Here is a 27995-nt window from a genome sequence, read left to right as displayed (position 1 = left end):
AAATATAGAACTTTCCTGCTGAAATGCCGGTTATGAACTGAGATTAATTAAATGGATCCTGAGCACTGCTCAAACTTGAAGCTTTGAATTACTAAAAAAAAACAAAGTTGGGAGAAATTCCTTTATTGTAAATAATAAATTACAGTTGATTTACAAAGAGCTGTCATGTACACGAACAAGGTTTAGATCAAGGACCTCGAGGTTCTCCAGGAGATATCCTTGAACTTCCTGAACATGGGGCTGGCACGCCAGTTCCCCTAAAAAATACAGAGTTGAAGACGAGAGAATTAAAAACTCCGCACTCACCCCTATTCCCATTTCCAAGGATTGGATGCTTTTTAAAAATAAAAATCTAAATTTCAATCCTTACCATCCTGTGCAGTGCAGTGGGTCGGAAGAGAATGAAAAAGTTTCATCTTCACATAATTAAATCGATATTCATGCTGTGAATTAACATATATGGGCTGACAAATTAGCATAATTTAAATGTGTACTGCAATGTTTAAATAATAAAGAAAACAATAACCAGAGAACAGCACAGCTGATAAATGTTCAAGGGAACTATCAAATAATAACCAGAGAACATCACAACTGATAAATATTCAATGGAACATCAGAGCCGATAAATGTTCCAGGGCACTACTAAATAATTACGGGAAAACAGAACAACTGATAAATGTTCCAGGGAACTATTAAATAATGACCAGAAAACAGCACAACTGATAAATTTTCCAGGGAACTATTAAAAAATGACCTGAAAACACAACTTATTTGGTTCAAAAGAACTAAACAAAATCATGAGTTGGTTATAAATCGAATTGGATGGAGTATAAAAATGATAAAATTGAATGTACTTGAGTACTTAAATTTCAATTAATCAATGATTGATCCTGATGATTAAATGGCTTATCAATATTCAAATCCTAAAATTGATCAAATGCAAAAATTGATCTTAAGATAAATAATTTTCCATCCCAATTCAGTCCAATAATGGAATAAACATAAATTTTCCCAATTTTAAAACTGAAATTATAACTGATTTAAGTTCAGTTGCATTTTTTTTGGACTATGGGAAGACAACAGTTTGTGTACACAAGAACATTTTAACAATGATTATTACACTGGCTGATAAAATAATGACAAAGTCACGAGGTGGTGAGTAATATTGATTTAACTATTTCAGTGCAGTTGCTAGTTTAGGCCACATTTAAGTGCGTAAAATAACAAAATAGACAACGAGGAACAGAAAGTTAGAAAAAAAATGTCGGTGATAATAATAATTTACTAAGTGGAAGAGGTAAAACAACAACAATAGTTTACAGCGAAACTGTATTGTTAATCCCCATTATAAACTCAGGTCAGGTATTTATGTATTGTAAATGAATTATTTGACCAGGATACAGTACAAAGTTATTCAAAGCGATAACAAAATAAAAAATCCCCAAATTTTTTTCTATCGCATTCATTAATTCAGAGGGGTTGAGCTTTCTATAGAATTCATGAGACCAGTGCCTCCAAACCCTGGGACGTATCGGTGATATCAGCAGCTCCGATCTTAGAGAAGTCTGTGTCTTCCATTTCACTGTTAGCCTCAAGGTTCTGGCTGCTGGTCTCTACACCCTGGTTGCTGACCTCCGCGTCCACATCCACTAAGGTCTCCGTGCCGCTGTTCATTCTCTTCGGAGGTTGCGGTGATCCTGTTTCCTCCTGTGTCCGCTTAGTGGCCGGACCTCCGTTAATTGAATTTAAAACGACGGAGGATTTTCTTTCTGATTTAAGTTTCCAGTGCTCATCAGGAGGAAGGTAGGCGGAGAGCGCTTTCCTTTTCTTGTAGTACGCCTCTATCCTCATCCCTGTCTTCCAAACGTTTATCTGTATCGCGGAGCGCATAACAATATCTGTGAAGTTCTTGATGGGAGAAGTGAGGTCGAGATGAGCCCCGGCTGAGCCTCCAACTAGGAGCCCAACAAACCAGTAGCAGGTCGTCTTAGCAGTGCTCTCTGTCGCTCCGCAGTAGGTTTTAGGCCAGACGTGAGCCAAACTGATGTTTTCCCGCTCAAGGCTAGAGATCAGGTGCCGAACCTAAGAACAGAACATATTATCTTATAATTTGGATGAATTGAAGAAATGAGAAGGGAAAATAAATACTATGAAGGTATTAGTGTCAAAGAGCAGTAAATATGTTAAGATTTTTTAAAAAGAATTTCTGAGATCAATTTTGCATAACTCTTTTAAAGTTAAAATTTCAGGGATTACATTTTTTTTCACGTAACAACCACTGCTTCAAAGAAGCAGTGGTTGTTTAGAAAAAGGAACAATTCATGAAGAGATAAAATTAAGCTTGTATGCCGTGCTTAAACTGCAAAAATGTTCTCAATGAATATGAAGTTTAACATAATTATCTATTAAGAAGTCTCTCTCTACCTTGCTTTCCACTAAACCCATCCACTGTAGTTGATCCTCTTCACAAATACTGCTAGCCTCCAGGACAATGAAATGACGATATTTAGCGAAGAAGTTTGGAGGTTCAAACAGCTTATTCCAACCACATTTGCCTAATTAAACACCATTTTTAATCAATAACAGCAAAATTTTATTCATGAAGATAATTTTCTCTTCAAATATATTTTCGAAAAAAAATAATTTTTAATCTTTGATGTAATTTAAACTAGAAATGGGGGGGGGGGGTAAGAATGTACATTATACACTCCTGAAATAGAATGTATGAATCCTTTTACTCAATTTAAAGTTTTCGTGAAAATATTGAATTTAGTAGACACTCGATAATCCTTTAGTGCTGAATTTTCAAAATTTAAATGGAAATTCGTTTTCAAAACTCAAGTTTTATCATAAAAATAAGATTTTCTTATTAATTCATTCTGCAATATATTATATATTTTGCTTGTCTGTTGGTTTCTTTGAATCCAATAATCCAATCCTAATAAACAACAAAACGGCTAAACCGATCCAACAAGTTCAGATGATCATTAATCATTAACAAAAACAGAATTATTTTTCATTTTTTTTCATTTTTTGTTCTAAGAAAAAATTATTGCATGCTTGATGTAAGATTATAAAGTTAAATGTGTTACAAGCAGGAGGGCTGCATGTCAGTATTGGAATAAAACCATGCTTGCCTGCCATAATCTCTTCACAGATTACTAGACTGGATTTGAACTCCTCCTGCATCACCTTCAAGGTGCTCTGGGTCACGTTAAAGGTGGAGTTTTGCTGGGGGTAGGCGGGGGTGATAATTGGCATTATATGAAACCTAAAATAATTAATTATTTTAATTTTTTTCTATTTGAGCAGAAAAAAACAAGAATTCAAGATTATGATTAAGCTTTGAACAAAAGAAAGGAAAAGATATTTCCGAATCATTCAGCGGAAAAACACCAGATGAAAAGAAACTAATACTAAGTTTTCAAACGAAAATATTTGTTTTTTATCCTGAGCTTAAACTTTAGTTGTGATGATCTTAAGTCAAAATCCAACTAAAGTCTAGTTCTAAAGTCTAATTTGGTAATTATTTAAATTGACAGAAAATACGTTTTCTCTTCTCTTGAATATCTGATCAATTCATTCAATAATACCATCGAAAAATTTGCCAATAAGAGGTCCAAAAATTTATTTTATTCTGCCTAAACTAATTTGTTTCCTAATTCACCAATAAAAATATCCCAAACAAATGCCCAACTAACAAGGGGAGAAATGATTTTCAACAATGCAGATTGCAGACAGTGAGAGATGCTGAGTCACTGACCTGTCTGCAACGTTAAATCTTGGATCCCACACTGGAAACCCCAGTCCAAAATCTTCAGGTTTCTTGAGAAGTACCGGCTGCGGCCACTGCCATTTCAGGTAGACGAGGAAAAATTTCTGTAGCAGGGTTGAGGGAGCAGCGTTGGGATACAGCTGGCATACCCTGGCGGTCAACATAGCCCAGGATACACCTCCCAGGAACCCGAGTACGTTACTGTACACACCGTGCTTCTTTGCCCACAGTTTTATAGATCTAAGCAAATAAATAAAATCAGTATTATTGCAATGTTTTTTCCCCGACTATAAACTATGCATTGGAATATTAAGGAAGATAAGTATAATTAGTCATATATTATTTAGCATTATTTGAACAAAAAACAATGAAATTATTTGTTCAAATGTTGTCTCATGATTTTTGGAAAGCTGAAAAGTTTAGGGTATACAAATTTTAACACTATTTTTGTGGTTTATTTCTTTTTAATTCTTGCTATGTTCAAATAAATTTAAGGAAGTGAGATAATAAACTTGAACTCAACCAACCTGAGTGTAAGCCGGAAGTTCTCTACATCAGGAACCTGTCTCAGGATCTCATCTGTCACCCTGCAACCGTTTAAACTCCGGACACACTTCTGATCCAGGTTTTTCAGGAGCATTGGATCACTTAGATCCTGCTTCTCACTTACTTCCTTCAACGCTAGCCGCGCAAATGTCAAATCAATGTCAATGCCGTCGAAACTAAACTTTATCACGGGGACAAACGCGTCGGGGACAGCGCGTAGTTCACTCACCTCCTCCCGGGTTCGGAGAAGGTCAAGGAAGGTGGAAAAATAATCCTCACGGAGAATATGACGCGGCGCTACGCACAGAGTGTCTATATCCGCGCCTTTGTTGTGCACACCAAGACGGTAGGAACCGAATGTGTAAACTTTTCCTCCCACGGTAGCAGCAATATTCTCAGGCATACTTTTCTCTACACTTGTGTCCTGAACAAACAGTAAAAATTATAACTAGGTCTTAACTTCTTGCATTTTTCTTTCTATGAAAAAATCTCTTTCCTGGAAATGTTGAAAATAAATAATTTTTTTTCTCGGGTAAAAGGGTCATAAAAAACAGTACTTTGGATTTTTATTTTACTGAGGATACGCCCTGATAAAAACTGGATCCAGATTTAAGAATGTTTTGGAAAATAAACGTATTGCTGTCATCTTTTTAAAATTACCTTAATCCACTTTTTAACGAGATCATTGAGTCTACTGAGTACTTCCATCCTTTTGTTTAATTCTTCATCTGTTTCAAATACATCATGGGGTCTAAATAAATGTTGTTAACAAGATGTTCAATAATAAAGAAATCTTAAAAAAAAGTTCAAAACATTTTCTAAAAATTGAAGCAAACCTGAGCGCATCTTGTAGCTCTATTGAAAGCTGAAGATCCCTTGGTTCAGGTCCTACACTGGAGATAGGAGCAGTCATCCCCAGACTTTTTGCACTTCCTGTTGACACCGGAGCCATCTTGGCAGTGCTCCACATTCTCAAGCAGAGAGGAGGGTTAGCTCAGGGTTCACTACAGGAAATAGGGAGCTCTCAGGTGAAGGGGGTACTATAGGATGCAGGGAGCTCTCAGGGTACTAGAGGATGCAGGTAGCTCTCAGGTGTACTAGAGGATGCAGGTAGCACGCAGGGTACTAGATGATGCAGGGAATTCTCAGGGAACTAGAGGATGCAGGGCGCTCTTAGGGTACTACAGGATCCAGGTAGCTCTCAGGGTACTAGAGGATGCAGGTAGCTCTCAGGTAAAAGGGGTACTAGAGGATGCAGGTAGTTCTCAGGGTACTGAAGGATGCGGTAGCTCTCAGGGTACTAGAGGAAACAGGGAATTCTCAGGGAACTAGAGGATACTGGGAGCTCTCAAGAGTACCAGAGGATGCAGAATATACGAGGGATAGGGCAACATCAAATTAGAAAAGGGAGTTGGTATGAAACCTACGATACCGATACTCAGGGTAGAACAATACAAGGAAGGAGTGGGTTCAAGATTAAATGATGGTTGGATGCCAGGGGGAGGGTAGAGTTGAGAGAGGTTGATCCCTGACAGAAGAACATCAATGTGATCAATGAACACGTTGTCTAAGTTATCATTCTTCTAAATGAGTTAAATCTGAAATATACACAAATTCAGTAAGACAATTGAACACTATTAAATTTTTTTCTGCAACTAATTATTCATGTAGGGATCTCTCTTCTCTGATATAATCCACGGATCTGGAGGGATCAGTTTTAAAGTAGATCTGAGCCTTGGTCATTAATCTCTTCAATCCTTGGATGTACTTTCTCTGGGACTCATCGTTCAAAACGTGGGCAACGTGTTTACTAACAACACAAAATATTTTAATTTCGGTATTTTTGTTGGTGTTGAATGTATTCTGCCAAATTTATTAAAGTTATGGTGGCAAGTTTAACCCCAGATTAGCAAACAAAAAAGTCTGTACTCGCTAGGCAGTAAGCATTTTCTTGATAATGGTTGTTTATAAAGTGTTAAACTACAATCTCACAACAAAAACTGTAAAATTAAAGCGATCGTGTACTTTTTTGAAAAACAAATTAAATTTAATCCAAAAAATGTATTGATTGGCGCTTTATGAAGCTATGAACGAAGGAAAAACATTTAACTAAAATAATATTCAATGTTCCTGAAAATTCTCTCTCTGCCTGGACGGGCGTGAATACCAGCATTTGTCACGCCAATAGGCCAGGGGGCGTTCCCGATTGCCATCTCCATGTATTTCTCGTTGGCTAAAAACAAAACATGATTAAATCATGCAAATAATATTAAATCCCTAGATTTACTAACAGATTTTATTGTGTATAGACTTGAAACCTATACATAAATTTTTCTTTTCTGTTAACTAATTAAAGTCAAAATGGCTGAACTCATATGAACCCATGGGTTAGTTTATGACTAGTCGAAATTGAGCAATGTTGCTTGGAAAAAGTCGACTTTTACGATTTTTGAAAATCCCTAACTTTAAACAGAAAAATCCGCGAAACTGTTGCGTTTCTGGCGTATGATTAAACACCGATACGAAAAATCGACATTTTAACGCTAAACTGATTACTAAAATCTTGTTCAACGGAGAAACAATATATAAGTATGTGTGTTCTAAATTTATCGTGTTTCATAAAAAAGGTTACAGCAGAACTGAAGCCAACCTAGTTGAAGCTGTCGGTCAAACGAATAATCAACTTTTTACGGCGGGNTACACATAATTGTGTGCATGTTTTCATTTAAACATACATCACAGTGTGTGTTATCTCTTATGTTACACATAATTGTGTGCATGTTTTCATTTAAACATACATCACAGTGTGTGTTATCTCTTATGTTACACATAATTGTGTGCATGTTTTCATTTAAACATACATCACAGTGTGTGTTATCTCTTATGTTACACATAATTGTGTGCATGTTTTCATTTAAACATACATCACAGTGTGTGTTATCTCTTATGTTACACATAATTGTGTGCATGTTTTCATTTAAACATACATCACAGTGTGTGTTATCTCTTATGTTACACATAATTGTGTGCATGTTTTCATTTAAACATACATCACAGTGTGTGTTATCTCTTATGTTACACATAATTGTGTGCATGTTTTCATTTAAACATACATAGGGGCAAGTTTTCTTTTCATTTATGTTAAAGAAAATTGTTGTTAGCTTCATAACGATAAACATTGACCGTTTATCGTTAATATTGAGGCTACATAGCTCAGGATAAAAGAAAGAACATTACACTTGGGAAATATTTTATATCAAGGAAAATTGATTTTAGCGTCATAACGAGATAAATTGACCGTTCCTTGCTTTATGCATATTTTAATGTAAACATGTGTGGGTGCGAGTTTCTTTAATAAATAGAAAGAAAATTGATTTAACTTCATAACGAGAAACATTGACCGTTCTTCGTTATTATTGTGGCAACATAATTTATGGAAAAATAAAGAGCATTAAAATTAGCATATATAGAACAAGGAACATTGACTGTTCCTTGTTAATATCAAGGCTATATAAACTAGGATCGTGGAAAGAGAAAAGATTTCTGTCTCAATTTCAGTATCGAAGTCGTGGTTCTTCGGCCGTGTACTTGTTGCGGTGAAGTTAGTCTCAGTTTCCTTAACTATTATGAATCTTTTTTTTTTTAGAAAAAGATGTTTCAAAAAAAAGTGCATTTTACCCCCTACAGGGTGTCCCAAAAATATTTTCCACTGATTTTTTAAAATTCTATGAATTTTACTGTCAATAATGGTGTTAGCCGGTTCTACTTTTGCATGTACTCTAATCTGATATTTTAGGAACAGGATAAAAGGTCAAATCAGTAATATCTCCGTTCAGACGATAAGGAACCTCCGATGACTCCGATTTTTCGACTTCGGCTACAATTGACTTACAGAGCCCAAATTCAACATACAAACACCCAAGGACCTAAATGATTTACCAAAATATAGATTAGTTATATTCTGTCCTTGTACCTAACTGTCTCTGAAAATAACTTTTTTCATTAAACCCATCAATCATTCATTTTATCAAATAATCAATCATTCTATCATTCATTCATTTATTCCGTCATCCTATCTTTCTATCAGGCATTCATAGTATTAATAATAATAATGAATTTAAGTAGTAGTATGTTGGTCTAGGAACAGGAAATAAAGTGATGTCTTTCTTCAAAAACCGGACAGATAGAATAAGGTACAACTGAATCTTCATCTACATTTTCTTTTTTTTTTTATCTCAAGTCTAAACAGAAATATCTAATCAAATCTAAAAACCAAACATGTATCTTTCAAATAAAGATTTCCGATGACGAAAAAAGTTGTTTGTACTCAAAATGTACACACATTCACTAATATTGTACACAGCAGTAAATTAATTCACAAAAGAAAAACAGGTTTTTTCGAAAATCAATTTTAAACAACTAAGTCACTTTGTCATCTTTAAGAAATCGAATGTAATTCATGCAAAAGGAAGTTTAAACGTCAAGACCATTTCAAAAAACATTAAGAACAATGTGTTGCCAGTTTTAAATGTGAAGAATTCGACTTCACTAGCAAATGGAAACGTTCTTTGATGCTTCATGGTAAGATAATTAATTCAATTCGCTTGAAACTAGAATTAAAAAAGGCCTAGACAAATACATTAATAACAATACTTAGGTTTCGCGTATAGAATTGTATTTTAGGAAAATAAATACCTTTATTAATTTCAGCTGTTTTAATAGTTGAAAGATGCCATGCAGACTCGGGTCTGGAAACAACTTCAGTGAAGCGGAGATGTTTAGCCAATGATGAAGGTGGTGGTTGTGATAGCGGAGGTGATGGGGGAGGAAGTTTTTTGAAAGAAGGATAAATTAACAAAATGCTAGATTGATTGATACTTGATTGATAGAATTATAGATTGTTTGATAAAATGAATGCTTGATTAAATGAAGGGAAAAAAGTTAGTTATAGATATAGTTAGGTACAAGGACAGAATATAAATTCTTTATTTTTATTCAATCATTTAGATCCTAATGTGTTCGTGTTTTGAATTTGGGCTCTGTAAGTCCATTGGATCCGGAATTGACAAATCGGAGCCATCGGAGGTACCTTATCCTCTGAACGGAGATATTACGGATTTTACCTTTTATCCTGTTCCTAGACTATCAGATTAGTATAAATGCAAATGTAGGGGGTGATTTGCACTTTTTTTAAAACCGCCTTTACTAAAAAAGATTCATAATAGTTTTAAAAAATTTCTGTACCCTACACCCTGTCTTTGCAAGAAAAAATCGAAATAAATTTTTTTTTTATTTAATTATATAGGTTCTTAGGTGTATGTGTATTGAATTTGTTCTCTGTAAGTTCATTAGGGCCGAAGATGAAAAATATGAGCCGACGGAGGTACCTTATCCTATATCTCCGGTCTCCGAACGGAGACATTGAAGATTTGACGTCATATCCTGTTCCTAGAGCATCAGATGAGTATACATGCAAAAGTAGCACCGGCTAACACCATTATTTACTGAGATATTGAAAAATGTCATAGATGCAACGCCTCCTTTTTATGAAAAAAATTCAATTTCAGCAATCTAAGGCTGCATTAAGTGGCAACTATCTTAACTGGTTTCAATTACTAATTCAATGTTGAAAAGGGGCGAAAGTTTTTAAATTAAGAAAAAAAAACCAAGGGGGCCTTAAGACCGATTAGGAAAGGTCTGGCTAGTTTTGTTTTATAAATAGGGAGTTTTAGAAACCCAATCGAACCAGGTTTAACAGTATTAAGTAGAAATAATTCTCTAACTAAAATTTCCCTGGAATTACTGACCTTCGTTTGTGTGAATGTTGCTGCATCCATTTTCCCCTTAACACACATTCTCTCCTCATCACTCCGGGAATTCAACTCATGATGCCACATTGTCATCACAACCTAGAGAAATAAAAATAATGATTTTTTAAAACTTAACTAATCCATGGGCAATGGGCATTGGGTGAATTCCAGTGCTTTGAATCCATTTTATTTTGATGCGGATCCGGATCCTGGATCCAGGTTTTAAACATTTCTGCAAGGTGTATTGATTTTAAAGAACATTTTTCTTCTTAATTTTATTTTTTATTTTTTTGCCGATTTTTACTCAGAAATGAATTTTTTTAATGGAAATAAGATAAAAGAAAGTAAAAAAACCGAAAATAGTTGTTAGATGGTTAAATTTGTATTTTATGAAAAATTGAAAATTTTAGATGTGGGAAAAGAAAGATAATAATACCCCCCCCCCCCTCGAACTTCAAGGAAATCCATAGCACTAAACACAATACACATACCTTGATCCATTCTGCTATGACGATATCATCATGTTTAAGGTTTCCTCGACGGAGATCATTAACCATATTGAGAAGATCCTCGTATGTTTTATCTGTTGTATACATTTTACTCTCAAACGTCTGCTTCTCCTCTCCTTCCTAGAACAGTTGGATAATCCAATAAAATTGCACCTTCATTTAAAATCCCCTGTCCTAAAATTGTTGAGTCAAATTTAAGTTTATCTAAAGTGAGAACCATACAGCTCTTGAATAATTAGACGACTTTACGACAAGTTATGACTTTTAATAGTGCAATGTACATGGGGCACAGCAATTGCGCAGTGTTAACAGACACATTTTAACTGAAAAGTGAATTAATAAATTACTAGCATAACTATTTGCTTTGTTACAACAATAAATATATTTAATTATTGCTTTAATGTCGTCTTCATATTCCCAGTTTTCTGGTTCTTACTGTGCGTATTCTATGGGCGTTTGCTGAACGAATAAAACCAAACATTTTTGATGGACAGCTAGGAGTAATCTATTTTTGTTTGTTTGTCAAAGGAGGTGCTGATTCTCTTCAAAATGAAAGATATTTTTTTTCTTCAATTTGTAATTTTTTCCTTTCACAGTTACCTCTAAAATTTTATCTGCTTCTATGCTTTTAAGATACTGTTTATCCACCCTCTTCATCGCTTCTCTACAATATTAAACAGACGTAAGAAAAAGACGATTAAAAAACTGACAAAAAGTTTCGCAGTAGGAAGTAGGCAGCTAATGTTATTAAAAACTCAGCATCTACTGCAGACTTTTATAGATTTTAAGCAAGACAAATAATTTTTAAATTTTACTAGACTTGTCTGCATCAAAATCAAGCTGATTTTGAAGTTTAAAAAATCTAGAACGCAGTGGGCGGCCAAAAAAAACGACGTTCACGACCCACAATTCAATTTAAAAAAAATGGTATTGCTAGAATAATGTATATTTACCTGGCAAATCATCAACATTGAGGTATACTTTTTTTGAAGTTTTAATCGCGGAATGACTTTTTACTCAAAAAAGAAGAAATAGTTGGGTAAAAAATATCAAAGAATGAAAAGTCCTTTTGACATTCATTTTCCCCACAGTATCAAAAAACATTTTGTAAAATATGTCCCTCTCCTGTTAGGGAATATATTCTACCTGTAATCGCTATGTGAAGTTCCTCCCAGTTTATCACTGTCTCCGACAATATGTCCCTCTCCTGTCAGAGGATATATATTCTACCTGTAATCGTTCTGTGAAGTTCCTCCCAGTTTATCACTGTCTCCGACAATATGACCCTCTCCAGTTGAGAATATATTCTACCTGTAATCGTTCTGTGAAGTTCCTCCAAGTTTATCACTGTCTCCGACAATTTCCAAGGATCGAAGACGAAGGTTTGCTTCATCTTCAGTTTCTCCTGGAATTATTATATGCAATCATTTATCAATTAAAAATCTGAAAATTTCTTTAGAGGTGTATATTTTTGTAACAATAATTCCCCCCCCCCATCCTGGTAATTACTTTATGTTCCCCAGATAAATCCTGAAATATTTTTAAATTAATTAATTTTATATTAAACTTTATAAAAAAAACGTAAAAAAAGAATTGTGTGGGCGGTACCCAAATTTCTTTCAGGTGTCTGTTTCCTAAATTGGAGAAAATAAATGAACGTAATAATAAGTATCAAGGGAAGAAAAAAACTTGCAGTGAATGTTCAATTTCACAAAATGTTCATCGTTGGCGTGATTGGCCTGTATTAAATAGTATTTCTTAGTATATAGCTCTTGTTCTGTCAAAGAACAAGCAAAGCATTAGAAATATTGTTCTGACTTTGGAATTAGGAATCAAGAAGTTTCTAAATACTGACCTAACTTATGAAGAATAAGTTTTATTAAAGTAATAAAAAAATAATTAAATTTTTATTAAAAAACAGCTATGCCAATAATTCCCTCGAGTAATCAAACAAAAAACAGTAATCGAAAACTCACCGAAGAGAAGAATCGGCTGCAGAACCTCTCGAAACCGACGAATCACTTCCGGTCGAGGCAGAGGATACAAATCATCATGAATTACTTCCGGATCTAAACTTAATAATTAAAATTCTTGTGATACTCCATCTCGGACACTAGACTATTCCAAGTAAGGTAAGCATACTTGGAAGAATACGATTAAAATAAAATAAACTATAAATACAGTTCTTAATTCTGAAATACACATTAACGAGAACAAATCTGTGTTTTAAACAAAAAGGATTAAAATGTTGCAAAACATTTTTAATAAATTTTAATAGAGATCTTATTCTACCTTTCCCTTTAGCTCCTTCTCCTTCCACTGCAGTTACAGGAGTTTCCTTACATCCAAACTTAGCCAAGTATTCCTTCTCCTGAACCGCGACCAGATCTCCACGTTTAAAATACTTTTTCTCTGGTTGCATTACATTCTTTTCAGAGATTTGGCGCTTTTTCCGCTCAATCTCGGCTTTTAAAAAATCCATCTCTGAAATATGACATCGCTCAATACGAATCTATCACAAAAATCACGAAATTTATTTTTAAAAAGATGGAATTTAGAACAGTTTGGTTAAATACGGCATGGAAAACATTCAGTTAAATAAATTAGTTCTTCATATTGTTGACAGCGTTGAAGGGCAGGTCGGGGATGGCCTCCATGAACTCCGCCTGTCCAAAGATATCGTCGTAGCTGATGGTGGTATCGATACCCTGCAGGGCGTCCAGGGATGCATGGCTAGACGTGGTTATGCAGGGAAGATGACCAACCTAAAATGTATGCAATATTATTTCTAAACATTGTTCCATTCAAAAAGCTGTGTAAATCTTCTAACTTGCTCAAACTTGCCAGTCTCAATGAAATTGCTAGAATAATGTTATCTTTACAAGTAGTTTGGGCGAACAAAAAATAGAATGATGCTAGATATCCTTGTTTTTAAACAAAAAATAAAATGATGCTTGATATCCTTGTGTTTAAACAAAAAATAAAATGATGCTAGATATCCTTGTTTTAAACAAAAGATAAAATGATGCTAGATATCCTTGTTTTTAAACAAAAAATAAAATGATGCTAGATATCCTTGTTTTTAAACAAAAAATAGAATGATGCTAGATATCCTTGTTTTGAAACAAAAAGTTCAGGTTTATCTTAAAAATTGCTTGCGGATTTAAGCAGCAGAAACTAGAAAACAAAATTACACAAAAATTGATTTTAACGACATAAGAAAACCATCAATTATTAATGTTACTTTAAATAGAGAGTCACTTAAAATGTTGTCAACAATCCATTTAAATAAAAATAATCTATCATTTGCATCCAGATCAGTATGGCTAGAGGTACAGAGCTTAAACAACTTTTTTACAATGTAAAAACTAAATGAAAAATAGACCAACCTTGCCCGCAAGCTTTCTTTCCATCTGTAGTTTGAGAGGGAATCCTAGACCCATTGTTCTACGCAGCATATCCATCTCTGCTTCATCTCGGTTCCTAACATAATGTTTGATATTTTTTTGTGGCTCGACAACGGCTAAACCGAAAAGGTAACATGGGACGTTAAAAACCATTCTTGAAAATTGCGGGTTTTAAGTAGTAACTTTTTAAATGTACTTAACGTGTCATTTAAAACAAATTAAACTTAAAATCAGGATTTAGTTACCCCCCCCCCCCTCTCAATACACAGTGTTAGTGTGGTCAAAGTCACCATTGGTCTGACCATTTTACGGCGAAATTAAAAAACAAAATATAAAAATATGAAAACTAGAAACCATTTTTTGTATAACATTTTTAAAAAAATCCTTTTTTCTTAGGTTTAAATTTTTAAACTTAAACAATTCTTGTGTCACATTGCAATGAATGTTATATCTTACAGGGCAAATCCTTGTGAAAGTCATATTACATATAAAAAATCAAACAACGAAACCGAAATAAATAAAAAGGCCATAACGAAATAATTATTTTCGTACTTGTGATAATTAGCTTCGCTCTTGTAAAGAGGATGATAAGGGTGCATTTCATCCATCTTCTTCTGAACACTAATCCCACACAGGATCTAATAATAATAAACTTTAACAAACCATTTCAAACTATATTAAACCTTAAAATCTTAAAATAGGGTAAAAAGATAAAAATATGTTTTTTATCCTTTTCAATTAAAAACACAAATAGTTGAGACGTTGTTTCATAATTAATTTTTTCTTAAGGCTTACAAGATCAATAAAACTAAAATACCAAGGTAAGGTATAGCCATAAAAGAATTTTCAAATTTTGTGCTCAAGATACAACATATTCTTTAATTCACAATGAACTCATTTTCGAGGGCTGTACGAATGTATAGTGCAAGTGGTTGTTTCGTCAAAAAATGCATCCCGAACTGGACTTGAACCGAAACATGAATTTGAACTCGGTCATTCAAGATAGGAATAAAAGAACAAAAAAAGAGAGACAAGGAAATATATGTTAATATATCTGCGTTAAAATAGAATTATGTTGTTTCATAATTAATTTTTTCTTAAGGCTTACGAGATCAATAAAACTCAAATACCAAGGTAAGGCCATAAAAGAATTTTCAAATTTTGTGCTCAAAATACAACATATTCCTTAATTCACAATGAACTCATTTTCGAGAGCTGTACGAATTTATAGTGCATGTGGTTGTTTCGTCAACAAATCCCCGAACTGGACTTGAACCGAAACTGGACTTGAACCGAAACATGAATTTGAACTCTGTAATTCCAGATAAGGAATAAACGTACAAAAAAAAAACAGATAGACAAGGGAATATATGAGAAAAGATCTGCGTTAAAATAGAATAAGGCGCCCCCCTCCTCTAACTGCCCTCTTTCCCAGGCCTGTTTCCCCTCCCCCGCGGATACTCTCTCATGTCGAAACTGAAGTTCTTGTGTCGACATTATCTTAATTAGATTTTATGTGAACAGACTTCTAAACCAGTTTATAAGCCTCCGAAACCGAGTTCATTGTGCAGTCCAAAATACATTTTTCTACAGTAAATAAATTGTCTGAAGGCCCACCCTTGAAAACTACCAGTTCTGAGGTCATGGAAACAGAGAAGTTCAATAAAATCTGACAAAAATATTAATTCTTTTAAAAGAAATCATTTATAATAAGGCTCAACTTATGAAACAGGATAATAAATGAAGACAAAGACTCGTCGACTACACAAATGAGAACAGGAATAACCTTCACTGCACAATTAAGCCATGATTAAAACTAAAAATATGTATATTTGACTTAATAGATTTTACTAGAGATCTTATTCTACCTTTCCCTTTAGCTCCTTCCTAACACCATTATTTACTGAGATATTGAAAAATGTCATAGATGCAACGCCTCCTTTTTATGAAAAAAATTCAATTTCAGCAATCTAAGGCTGCATTAAGTGGGAACTATCTTAACTGGTTTCAATTACTAATTCAATGTTGAAAAGGGGCGAAAGTTTTTAAATTAAGAAAAAAAAACCAAGGGGGCCTTAAGACCGATTAGGAAAGGTCTGGCTAGTTTTGTTTCATAAATAGGGAGTTTTAGAAACCCAATCGAACCAGGTTTAACAGTATTAAGTAGAAATAATTCTCTAACTAAAATTTCCCTGGAATTACTGACCTTCGTTTGTGTGAATGTTGCTGCATCCATTTTCCCCTTAACACACATTCTCTCCTCATCACTCNCTCCCCCTCCTATCAATTTTAAACATCTTTTTTATCGATTTTAAGTAGTCTTATAAAAGACACACAAGCATGAGCAAAGTTGGCCATGGAAAGTGTCTTAACCGAGCCGAACCCAAAATATATAGTAATTTGTTGAAAATTCTAGAAATCGAAGGTTTGTCCTGGCCGCAGGCAGCGCTTGGACCCCATGCCTGTTCTAGCCGCAGCGCTCGGTCCAGAAATTGTTCGAACCTAACCGGGGGGATGGGGGCGGATTTACAAAAATCGATCTCTTGGAGAGACGATCCAAACTGATTTTATTCAAAAATACAATTGGATGTTTTTACTGGTTCAACGTTTCATCTTTATTAAATATATATATCATTGATTTTATTAATCGCAAATACTTTAATTTTAACAGCTTTATAGTTTGGAGATATCTCTTAAAATGATGGATCCTGGTTCACCTAGCAGCCCTGACCATCAACACAATGATAAAGGGAACCATCAGAACCATCATCCAGAGAAGGGAGCTGAAGAAGAATTTCATCATCAAGAATCAGAGCCTTCCTTCCATGGGCTAGACACCGGAATGAGCTTTGTAAGAACTATTGAGAAGAGAATTAAGAACTTTATGCATAGAATTGAAGATGATTACGAACATCTCCAGGAAGGTATTTATCATTTAAGTTTTTGTTCATTATTAGCCTATACATTTCAAAGAATAAAGCTTAATCAAAAATGAAAAATTATTCTTTTCTCGGTATTGTTCTAGAGAACGATTTTCGGACCTCCCCCCTCCCCTGAAATATTATTTTTATCCTAAGAATATTTCTAAGAATTTACTGTGGACGTTCTACAATATGTTTATTATGTTTAACCAAGTTAAACGGTAAAATACTGCTTTAGAGACTTGCAGTTCATATTTTAGAGTCTTATTATTCTCTTAACTTCAAAATATTGCGATTTAAAGACTTCAAGTTCATATTTTAGAGCCTTCTTATTCGCTTAACTTCAAAATACTGGGATTTAAAGACTTCAAGTCCGTATTTTAGAATCGTCTTATTCTCTTAACTTCAAAATACTATTTAAACACTTCAAGGTTGAAGTTTTGAGTCTTCAATCTTCATATTTTCTTCAAGTTTAAAATACTGCTACTAAAGACTTATCCTCAGTAGGAATTCTTACTTTCTTGTAGAGCTTGTGGAGAAGAATGCTGAACATGAACATCTAGCGAGGGAGGTTCAAAGCCTGGACCTGACTCTACTTGAATTACAAAGAGAAAAATTAAGGTAATCTCTTCATGTTTACAATTAGAAATATTTAAAAAGTTGATTAAGGTATAACTAATAATATCCAAGGAATAGCTTAAGATCCAAAGGTCAAAATTATCAAGTATGTTGATTGTTTATGTATTTGGTTTTACAATTGATTTTTTGATGTACATTAACAAGAATATCTAATTGAAAAGTTCTCTTGATTTTTCCATCTAACAATAAGAAGGTCGATTGTTATCATTCCATTTGCTATACCAGAAATAGTAAGCATACTAAATTTAAAAAGTACTTGTACTTTGTGAAAACAATTTTTTTATTAATTAAGTATAATGCAAGGCAAAATTTGTGAAATAAAGAAAATATGGTATTAAAAACTTAATTCAGATTCATTAAAATCGTAAAATCATAAATCAACAAATTAGTCACAAAAAAAAGATTGAGACGGAAAGGAACTGAGTCTTGCCCAAATTCGTATGTTTTATTCTCTATATTTTTGCAACCTGAAGTGTAAACTTTTGATATTTAAAATTTGACTATTTAATCTTGAAATATCAAAAGCCAACGACATATGGTTGCAAAGATATAGGGATTAGAAATAAAAAATCAGATTTTATGGCAAAAACTTTTTTCTTATAAGGTCACGTCTAATAAGTTTCATTTTTCGGCCTACAGTCTTTGTTGAATTAATATGCATAATCTAGCTGAGATTTGTCAAATATTTTGACAACTAGGATGAGTAGAGAGTTGGCCCAGTTAAAGTGCAACAAGCTCAGACCCGCTTTAATGCAAGTCCCTGTAGACAGGTAGACATATTCTGAATTAGTGAATCTGACATGAAACTCTATAAAAAGAGTCTTTTGAAATTAAGTCAACAAAGCAGAAAACTTTAGAATTGGATACCCTTAATCTGAATATCCATTGTGGAAACTTTTGATTTTCTTTTCAATTCGCTCTTGTTGGATATAACATTTCCTACAACATGTAATAAAGATACGTTTGATTACACATGCAGATTGCAGATATAATGCTATATCGATTGGACTCATATCTGATTGAACTTAAGTCAGCTGTTCACAAGTCAACTTTAAAATCATTTAAACAAATATAAATTTAATCGTGTTCTCATGAAAAATTATTAATAAACATATTTTATCACATTTGAGGACTAAAGCCCTTTTTGAACTGTAGTCTTAATAAACAATAAAAACGTTAATCCAAAACTTACGCTCGTTCACTCGATTATTAGTACAATTGATCTGACACCTTAAATGCGGGAAAATTAAAAACAGGTTTTTCAAAAGTTAAATAGCTCATCTCTAGTCTCTAGAAATTAATCTGAAGACTAAATTAGTTTTTAGATCAGCACAAAGAAAGTATCAAGCATTATACATGGATTTAACGGTTCTGTCAATATTCCGGAAAACTGTGACTTTCGATCACAATTTGTCCTATTAAACATAATTTTTTAGGCTTTTTTCTTATATACTTTTTTGTCGGCATATGCATTTTGAATTAAAAGTATAAAACAAACAAATCCGTTAGTTTAAAGATTGTTTAATTGTAAGATTTCAAATCGAATGCCTCTATTTCTGGTTAGTCCGGGGTGTTAATCGCGATATCCACCATTCTAAAGTGTTCAGCTCCAGTCCCTTTTAGACCTGGTTGTCTGGGGATAGAGCTGGGTACGTGGGCTGAGATGGAGAACACGTTAAAGAAGGAAGACATGAATGTTTTGTTTACTCAGAGATTTATCTTTACTCAGAAATCTAGGATTTTAACTCAGCTGGAGGAATTCAAGAAAGGTAATTTAATATGGTATTCACAGTTACATGCCCTGGGTTGCTGCTAGTCTGAAGCCTTAAGAGAAAAGGTACCGCAAAAAATGAAAAACACAAAGTTTCCCTTAAAGGGAGAAGCTTTAAAGACGACCTCATGGTATTTTGATTCCAAGAACCGACTTGGTTCAATTTGGTTTTCTGAATAGGATTCAATCTTTTTATGAAATACAATGGAATAGAAAGCAGTCGAATTATTGTTGTTTCTTTCGTTTCTAAACCATGTATTTCTAAATTAAAAGAAAGATGGCTGACATTAATCATTTCAGTGTTTATGGTTTCTACTTAGATATATATATATATATACTTAGCTTGTTTGTTTGTTTGTATGTTTGTTTGTACACCCAAAAGCGTCAAAAAGGCTGAACCGATCTGGCCCAAATTTTTAGTGGGACCTCGCGAGACCCCAGGAAAGGTTTATGGATGATCAAATTTTCGATTTTCAAAAATTTGCCTCCATCAAAATTTGAATTTTGAAAGTTTTGAAAATCCGCGAAATTCTTGTTTTGTTATCACGGAGAATCCCAATGTTATTTATTCACACTCCCATGTTATTTATTAACAAAGAGAACCACCATGTAATTTATTAATGAGAAGAATGTTGACAAATGAAGTTAAAGATGGGCGCAAAGCGTCCTGAATTTCTACTATATATATACTTTGCTTGTCTGTTTGGCAGTTTGTTTGTTTGTTTTTTTGTTTGTATCCAATGAACGTCAAAACGGGTGAACCGATCGGGCCCATATTTTGTGTGGAACCTCACAAAACCCCAGGGAAGGTTTATGAATGATCAAAGTTTCAGAATTAGCCTTCAACAAAATACAATTTTGAAAATCCACTATTTTTATTAAAAAATCCGCGAACTTTTTTGTTTTTGTTTTACAATGTAAAGAATTAGAAAATGTTCACAATTGAAATAGAAGATGTTCGCGAAGCGCCCTGAAAGCCTAGTTTTTGTATAATTTTGTAAAGAAAAAATGTGATGCAGCTACGCAAACCAATTATGTAAGAAAAGATCAAACAAATTCATAAAACTAGTTTTTGAAGTCTTATTCTTTGTGGGTAACCCTGCATTATTGATCACATTTTTTTGATACTCTTAATAAATGCATCTAAACTTTCCACTAAACTTAAATACTCTTGTCTATTTATCTTTGCAACCTGAAGGTTTAACTCATAGATTTAAAAATTCTACAACAGTGGGTTGCAAAGATATAGGGATTAAAAAACTATAAAGAGATTGTGACAAAACCACAATTCTGTTAATTGAAAAAAACCGCAAAATTAAGAGACTGCTGCCAGTGATGAAAGATCGGAATTTGGACTTGATGCGCTCAATGTTCGGGCAACAAAAATAGAACTAAACAAGGAGAGACATCCTCATAATTTTAATACGGGTTGGGAGAATAGGGAAAATGGAAAGTTTTTTTTTCTCGCGTTTATTATCACATATTTCATTAATGCAATTTGGTTTAAGTAAAAAAATGTTCACACCAAAATACTGGACGAATTGTTTCTAGAAATTGGGAAATTTAAATTAGATATTTTTACACCAAAAAACATGGCGAATTGTTTCTAGAAGCTTGAACACTTTTACAGTACTCGTGTTGAGAACCTGAAACGTATAACCAAGAACCAGGAGACTGACATTAAGCAGGAGGATCAAACTAGAGCTAAATCTAAACCAGAAAATCCTGATGCTGGGGATTCAGGTCTTGATAGTTTGGCATCCATTCATCCTGAAGAGGAATTGGAAGAAGGAGTGTCAGAACAAACTTCAGAATCAAGTACAAGAAGAGAGGGTTCTGGAGAAAACGCAGGATCAGGATTGGTAGTTTCATACGAGGATACTTTTGTAAATCTAAAATTGAAAATGGTGGACGAGTGCAAGCAACTTGAATATGAACTCATGGAAATCAATGTAAGTACTAAGTATAGTTTTGTGCAAGGGTTAACTGTGGAGAAAGGGTTTAGGATGGATGAAGGGGTTAGTCTGCAGAAGGGTTTACTGGGCGGAGAAAGGGTTTACATGGATTTTACAGGGTGGCCAATTTGTACGGATTGTGCGAATTGTATGGATTGTACGGTTTTTTTTTTCAGATTGTATACACATTCCCAATTCACATCCCCAATACACATTCCCCCCTTTTTTGACTAATTTCAGCAAATTTGCATTAAAATTTTCAAAAAAAAATCTTGTCAAAAAGAAGTTGGTTTAACTTATTTTCTGCATTCTAAATAATATTAGGTTGGTTGATTGTTGTTTCAATGGACAATTGAAATTCATTCATAGTTTTTCGAGAACATTGATTTTTGCTATATAACGAGTTTTCTAAAAAGCTTAAACAAATAAACAAAATAAATAGATGTTTAGATTTTAAATGTGTATTTATCTTGTTTCTCCTCTCATTCTCATCCTAATTTACATGTTTCTCCTCTCATTTTCATTCTAATTTACTTGTTTCTTCTCTCATTCTCATCCTAATTTACATGTTTCTCCTCTCATTCTCATCCTAATTTACTTGTTTCTCCTCTCATTCTCGTCCTAATTTACTTGTTTCTCCTCTCATTCTCGTCCTAATTTACTTGTTTCTCCTCACATTCTGATCCTAATTTACTTGTTTCTCCTCTCATTCTCGTCCTAATTTACTTGTTTCTCCTATCATTCTCGTCCTAATTTACTTGTTTCTCCTCACATTCTCATCCTAATTTACTTGTTTCTCCTCTCATTTTCCTCCTAATTTACCTGTTTCTTCTCTCATGCCTCATCCTGATTCACTTATTTCGCCTCTAATTATCATCCTGATTTATTTGTTTCTCCTCTCATTTTTATCCTAATTTACTTGTTTCTCTTCTCATGCTTATCCTAATCTAATTGTTAATTCTCTCATTCTCATCCTAATTTACTTGTTTCTCCTCTTATTATCATCCTAATTTACTTGTTTCTCCTCTTATTATCATCCCAATTTACTTGTTTCTCCTCTCCTAATTTACTTGTTTCTCCTCTTATTATCAACCCAATTTACTTGTTTCTCCTCTCATTATCATCCCAATTTACTTATTTCTCCTCTTATTATCATCCTAATTTACTTGTTTCTCCTCTCATTATCATCCTAATTTACTAGTTTCTCCTCTTGTTATCATCCTAATTTACTTGTTTCTCCTCTTTTTATCATCCTGATTTACTTGTTTCTCCTCTTATTATCATCCTAATTTACTTGTTTCTCCTCTCATTATCATCCTAATTTACTTGTTTCTCCTCTTATTATCATCCTAATTTACTTGTTTCTCCTCTCATTATCATCCTAATTTACTTGTTTCTCCTCTTGTTATCATCCTAATTTACTTGTTTCTCTTATTATCATCCTAATTTACTTGTTTCTCCTCTTATTATCATCCTAATTTACTTGTTTCTCCTCTTGTTATCATCCTAATTTACTTGTTTCTCCTCTTGTTATTATCCTAATTTACTTGTTTCTCCTCTTGTTATTATCCTAATTTACTTGTTTCTCCTCTTGTTATCATCCTAATTTACTTGTATAAATATGTATTAAGGTACTTTTTACAGATAGATCAAAAAGCAAGGTAATGACTTCTCCAGCTGAAGAAGTTTAAACCCTCACACATGAACAATTGAATTTTGATGTGTTTTTTTTTCTTTCAAAAATGGTAACATTTTTCTTAAATGTAAGGTTTTTATGGATTCTTTTAAAAAATTGTACGGATTGTATGGATTTTTCAAAAAAAATGTACGGATTGTACGAATTTTTTTTTCAAAAAACTGTAAGGATTGTATGGATTTGTTCTGAAAATGTACGGATTTTTGTACGGATTTTTTTAAAAAAGTTTTGGCCACCCTTATGTTAGGTTAACTCTGAAGGAAGGGTTTAGTCTGGAGGAAAGGTTTACTCCGGAGAAAGGGGTTACTATAGAGAAAGGGTTTACTATGGAGGATGGGTTTACTCTGGATGAAGGGTTTACTCCGGAGGTAGGGTACTCCAGAGGAAGGTTATCCTCAGGGGAAGGATTTACCAGGGGAAGGGGTTACTCCGCAGGAATGGTATTCTCCGGAGGAATGGTTTACTACGGAGGAAGGGTTTACTCTGGAGGATGGGCTTACTCTGGAGGAAGGGTATTCTCCGGAGGAAGGGTTTACTCCAGAGGAAGGGTATTCTCCGGGGGAAGGGTTTACTCCAGTGGAATGGTATTCTCCGGGGAAGGATTTACTCTGGAGGAAGGGTATTCTCCGGGGAAGGATTTACTCCGGAGGAATGCTATCCTCCGGAGGAAGGGTTTACTCCGGAGGAAGGGTTTACTCCGTAGGAAGGGTTTACTATGGAGGATCGGTTTACTCTGGAGGAAGTGTATTCTCCGGAGGAAGGGTTATACCGGAGGAAGGGCATTCTCCGGGGGAAGGGTTTACTCCGGAGGAAGGGTTTACTCCGTAGGAAGGGTATTCTCTGGAGGAAGGGTAAGGGTATTTTCCGGAGGAAGGGTTTACTCTGGAGGAAGGGTAATTTCCGGAGGAAGAGTATTCTCCAGAGGAAGAGTATTCTCCAGAGGATGAGTAGTCTCCAGAGGAAGAGTATTCTCCGGAGAAAGGGTTTTCTTCGGAAGAAGGGTTTACTCTAGAGGTAGGGTTTACCATGGAGGAAGGGTTTAGGTATTTAGTAATTAGTATATACTCATCTTCTTTTAATGAAGAATTATCCAAGAATCTTTTTTGGAGTTAAAACAGGATTTTTCTTGTAGATTCAAAATTTGAATGTTAAAATTTGTTTCAGGATGAGGAGGAAATATTGGAGACCTTAACGAAGGAGCGGCAGGTTATTCTGGAAAAGCTACGGGTTCAAGTTAATGTAATGAGGAACAAACAGAAAGCCAAGAAGATTCGTCTCCAGAAACATTTGGATAACATCAAAAGCAAGATCACTAACTAAATTACCAAAAAAAAAAACTATTGAGGAATTGAGGAGTATCATTATTAATTATAAACGCGGGTTTGAGGACTTAAGTTAAATTTCTAGTGTTAACTTGAAAAAAATTGATATTCGAAGTTAAAACTTAATTTATGTTAATAGACTCTCTAAATATTATCATCCAAGAATTGGAAACAACACAAAAGTGTCAACAACTTAACATGTTCAAGAAAAACATCAAAATGTCGTCTTTGGGTTCTCAAGGAAAAATCTCGCAACCTTTCTCCTTATTAAACTAGAGCCTGGGAGGTGGATTGGAGAGCAGTGTACAAACAGCTTGTTAAATCAAAAACGATTAAAAGTGCATTTTCTCTTTTTTTCATATGTTAAAATTGATTTTGATACCATGTTATAGAGAAAATAGAGTCTATGGGCACCACAATTTATTTTTTTGAACGGTTTGTGTAATTATCAGTTTTATACATGCAATTTGTTTAATTTTCTTATTAAAGTTCACGATTTTTTAAGGAAATGTGATGTAATTTTTTAGTCAAATCAAAATCATGGATAATCCTAATATAACGTTTTTTTCCAGTTTTGAACGACAACTAAACTGTACGTTTGGATTTTTAAAAAATTGTTATTTTTGTTTCAGATATTAGCCAAGTCTAAAAATGGCTGGGAGTAAGGGAACGAACACTTACAACCGGCAGAACTGGGAGGACTCAGACTTCCCTATCCTTTGTCAGACATGTCTAGGGGACAACCCCTACATCAGGATGACCAAGGACAAGTTTGGGAAGGAGTGTAAAATTTGCACTAGGCCGTTCACCATCTTTAGGTTGGATACCATCGATAGGGGATAAATAAAACTAAATTATGAAAAGAGAACTATAAGAATATTTAAGATGCCAGTAATTAGGCATAAAGAAATAAACGATAATCAATCAATCAAGAGAACTATAAGCATTTATTATTTCAAAGTTGTTCTTCTATTCAACTATACAACGTAGTTTTTTTACCAGAAAAAATCATGTTTTTTAAAACGAGAAACGACACTATTTTAAACTAGATATTTCAATAACCTATTTACATCCCTCCCTACCCTTAACTACATTTATAGAGTGTTACACGTCATATTTGACCATCTTCAAGCCTTGGTAATTTCCTAGAGAAAGAATGTTGTAGTCTGTCCTAACCGCAGCGCTCGGCCTGATAATTAACCCAAAATTTATGCTAACCCTGAAATAATACAAATCGCATGCACATTTTTCTATGAATGGGGGGGGGGGGGTGCAAACATCTTTCTATAGGATTAAGCCCAAGCTTCCACGCTAAACTACGTACAAAATACTCGAAATGCAGATCATTATACTAGCCTAATACTAATTCTAAAGAAATCAATTTTTTTCGGATATGTCAAAAAATTTGATTGATCTATTATATGATGAGGGACACCTTGAACCTAAACCTGTGTGTTTAGGTGGTGTCCCGGAGCAAAGATGAGGTTCAAGAAGACCGAGGTTTGCCAGACCTGCGCTAAACTCAAGAACGTGTGTCAGACCTGTATGCTGGATCTAGAGTACGGGTTGCCAGTACAGGTAAATGTAACAAAATTATTTTTCAAACATGTTTAAATACTTAATCACATATTTGTATTTATTTTATCGTTATTAAAGTTTGAAAAGGAAGACATTTTGACAAAAGGTTTTCAGAAGTTTGACGCTAACTCAAGTTCTGATGAAGTAATTTTTTGGAGAAGTCTCCAACCTGAACTTTTTAAATTATTTGTATTCTTGAAAGAAAAAAGCTATTTTTTATTTCAGCCCTTATGCTGTTTTTTTTAACGTTCGTATCAAAGATACCAAGTTATTTTTTTTAGAATGTTTGTTTTCTTTCAAGTCTGATAATCTGTAACAAATGGATAATTTTGAATTAATGAAAAAATTGACTTTGCAACCAATGCACTTAATCTAGGTTCGAGACCACGCTCTCAAGATAGCGGACAGTCTCCCGACCTCTGCCGTGAACAGGGAGTACTTCCTTCAGAACGTAGACTCTGCCCTGGCGGACAGCGGAGGATTTGGTCCCGGCGGAGCTCTAGGTAAGCAGAACTTTTTGCCGCAGTTGCCCTCAAGCAGGGATATGTATAAAAAATGTCAACCAAATCTGTTATTATAATTCATATTGCACATGCCTAAGGAGTATTTTCCATCATATGAAATATATTAACAGATTAGGTTGACATTTTTTTACACCTATCCCTGCTTGAGGGCAACTGTGTTTCTTTTTAAAGAAATAACTCAAATAATCTTCAGAATTTTAAATCTCTTTTTTATTATGATTTATTTTTGATCAGTTATCGAACGTTAATTAGAAATGGGGAATTGTTAAATTTTTCTGAATGATGGAATTTTTCTGAGTTCGAAACTATTGAATTGACGAAATTGATAAAAAACTAACTGAAATGAAATTAAAGTCATTCTCTTCGAATATGAAGTTTTATAGATCTTTCCTGAAGTAAAATCTTTTAAGATTTATAATAGATCGATTAAATGTATCAAGGAATTATTTACTTTAATAGCTTAAATCGTTTCAAGCCAGCTCTGTTCATTTAAAAGCACATTATATATGAATATATGAATATATATATGAAACAATCCAGTAAATTTCAAATCAAGTTATAGTTGTTTAAAATTAAATACGAATCAACCCTCCCGCCTAAAAAAATGGGTTAACTCGTTCCTTATTTTAAAGTTCTTAACTCAGAAATCTTTTTTAAAAGTTAAATTATTGCCATGATAATTGATTATAATTCTTGCGTTAAATTGGAAATAGCTGTTTGAATTTTTTGGTGTTAGAAAGTGTGAATTAAAATTTTATTTATCATTATAATTTCAGGAAAGCTGCCCAGCCATAAGTCTGAGTTGTTGGCTAAACTGGCGCGTACTACTCCGTACTATAAGAGAAACAGACCTCATATCTGTAGTTTCTGGGTCAAGGGAGAGTGTAAGAGAGGAGAGGAGTGTCCGTACAGACACGACAAACCGACAGATCCTGACGATCCTCTCGCCGATCAGAACATCAAGGACAGGTAACACGAAAATCCAATAGATCTTGACGATCAGAATGAAACTGACAGTTTACGCAGAGTTCCGTCTCCACTGATTATTGAACCGGGCTAAAGTTCTATATATTATCTAAAGATACTATGGTGTGATTTTTTCTTTAGCGGATAAATTATTGAATCGGACTAAAGCAGAGCTCTGTATTTTATCTAGATACTATGGTGTGAATGATCCTGTAGTGGATAAACTATTGTACCGGGCTAAAGCTCTGTATTTTATTTAGATACTATGGTGTGAATGATCCTGTAGCGGATAAACTATTGAACCGGGCTAAAGCTCTGCCCCACTTGGAGCCTCCAGAGGATAAATCTATTACTACTCTTTATATCGGAGGTATTTTTTTAATTCAAATTTTTTCCTGAAGAATCAATCTTGTGTAATCATAAACATTTCTCAATATTTTGTTTAACAGAAGAAAAATGTCAAATCTTCTTTATGTTTGAGCTGTATCTGGATTTTCTCCGATGAATTCGATTGAATTGTTAAGACTAGAACTTGACACAGTAATTGCCCAATTCTCAGACCAGAGCTAAGGTTTT

The 27995-nt window shown here is 34.0% G+C and overlaps 5 protein-coding genes across 10 annotated transcripts in view; 2 read left to right on the top strand and 3 right to left on the bottom strand.

Moving 5' to 3' along the window:
- Positions 1 to 107: 107 nt before the first annotated feature.
- Positions 108 to 5950, bottom strand: LOC111700834 (poly(A) polymerase type 3). Of its 2 annotated transcripts, XR_002765057.1 has the most exons (8): positions 5158 to 5950; positions 4982 to 5072; positions 4303 to 4745; positions 3764 to 4015; positions 3138 to 3271; positions 2425 to 2555; positions 371 to 2082; positions 108 to 257 (listed from the first exon to the last, which is right to left on the bottom strand). XR_002765057.1 is itself a non-coding variant. In XM_023471885.1 (7 exons), exons 1-7 carry the CDS (start codon positions 5289 to 5291, stop codon positions 1498 to 1500), a joined length of 1770 nt encoding a protein of 589 aa, XP_023327653.1. In that variant the 5' UTR covers positions 5292 to 5950; the 3' UTR covers positions 108 to 1497. The 2 variants fall into 2 exon arrangements, 1 of the variants encoding a protein (XP_023327653.1); XM_023471885.1 differs by having other exon boundaries at positions 108 to 2082.
- A 1069-nt stretch (positions 5951 to 7019) lies between these two features.
- On the bottom strand, positions 7020 to 14712 carry LOC111700835 (pre-mRNA-splicing factor 18-like). Of its 5 annotated transcripts, none has more exons than XM_023471888.1 (10): positions 14600 to 14712; positions 14030 to 14123; positions 12933 to 13405; positions 12617 to 12709; positions 11952 to 12045; positions 11241 to 11304; positions 10623 to 10760; positions 10129 to 10230; positions 9709 to 9769; positions 9326 to 9418 (listed from the first exon to the last, which is right to left on the bottom strand). In XM_023471888.1, exons 3-9 carry the CDS (start codon positions 13120 to 13122, stop codon positions 9710 to 9712), a joined length of 741 nt encoding a protein of 246 aa, XP_023327656.1. In that variant the 5' UTR covers positions 13123 to 13405; positions 14030 to 14123; positions 14600 to 14712; the 3' UTR covers positions 9326 to 9418; position 9709. The 5 variants fall into 5 exon arrangements, with proteins under 5 accessions (XP_023327654.1, XP_023327655.1, XP_023327656.1 ...); XM_023471889.1 differs by lacking the exon at positions 9326 to 9418 and adding an exon at positions 9451 to 9463; XM_023471886.1 differs by lacking the exons at positions 9326 to 9418; positions 9709 to 9769 and adding an exon at positions 7020 to 7942.
- On the bottom strand, positions 13244 to 16283 carry LOC111700828 (proteasome maturation protein-like). The gene is made up of 4 exons (XM_023471879.1): positions 16254 to 16283; positions 14600 to 14685; positions 14030 to 14123; positions 13244 to 13405 (listed from the first exon to the last, which is right to left on the bottom strand). The coding sequence occupies exons 1-4, from the start codon at positions 16281 to 16283 to the stop codon at positions 13244 to 13246; spliced, it is 372 nt and encodes a 123-aa protein (XP_023327647.1).
- Positions 16284 to 16652: 369 nt separating this feature from the next.
- Positions 16653 to 24984, top strand: LOC111700842 (uncharacterized). Its single transcript, XM_023471898.1, has 7 exons — positions 16653 to 16971; positions 17496 to 17589; positions 18306 to 18377; positions 19231 to 19376; positions 20699 to 20778; positions 20989 to 21330; positions 24194 to 24984. Exons 1-7 carry the CDS (start codon positions 16746 to 16748, stop codon positions 24347 to 24349), a joined length of 1116 nt encoding a protein of 371 aa, XP_023327666.1. The 5' UTR covers positions 16653 to 16745; the 3' UTR covers positions 24350 to 24984.
- Positions 24966 to 27995, top strand: part of LOC111700841 (pre-mRNA-splicing factor RBM22) — a 4097-nt gene continuing 1067 nt past the window's right edge. Inside the window, exons 1-5 of the mRNA XM_023471897.1 lie at positions 24966 to 25169; positions 25812 to 25929; positions 26306 to 26432; positions 27230 to 27422; positions 27680 to 27789. Coding sequence (XP_023327665.1) covers positions 25003 to 25169; positions 25812 to 25929; positions 26306 to 26432; positions 27230 to 27422; positions 27680 to 27789 — 715 coding nt within the window. The 5' untranslated portion in view covers positions 24966 to 25002. The remainder of the gene's footprint in view (positions 25170 to 25811; positions 25930 to 26305; positions 26433 to 27229; positions 27423 to 27679; positions 27790 to 27995) is intronic.

The sequence above is a fragment of the Eurytemora carolleeae genome, unplaced genomic scaffold, assembly GCF_000591075.1.
Source record: "Eurytemora carolleeae unplaced genomic scaffold, Eaff_2.0 scaffold332, whole genome shotgun sequence".
Lineage (NCBI taxonomy): Eukaryota > Metazoa > Arthropoda > Copepoda > Calanoida > Temoridae > Eurytemora > Eurytemora carolleeae.
The sequence above is the reverse complement of the archived record's forward strand: the minus strand, read 5'-3'. Positions and strand labels throughout refer to the sequence as shown.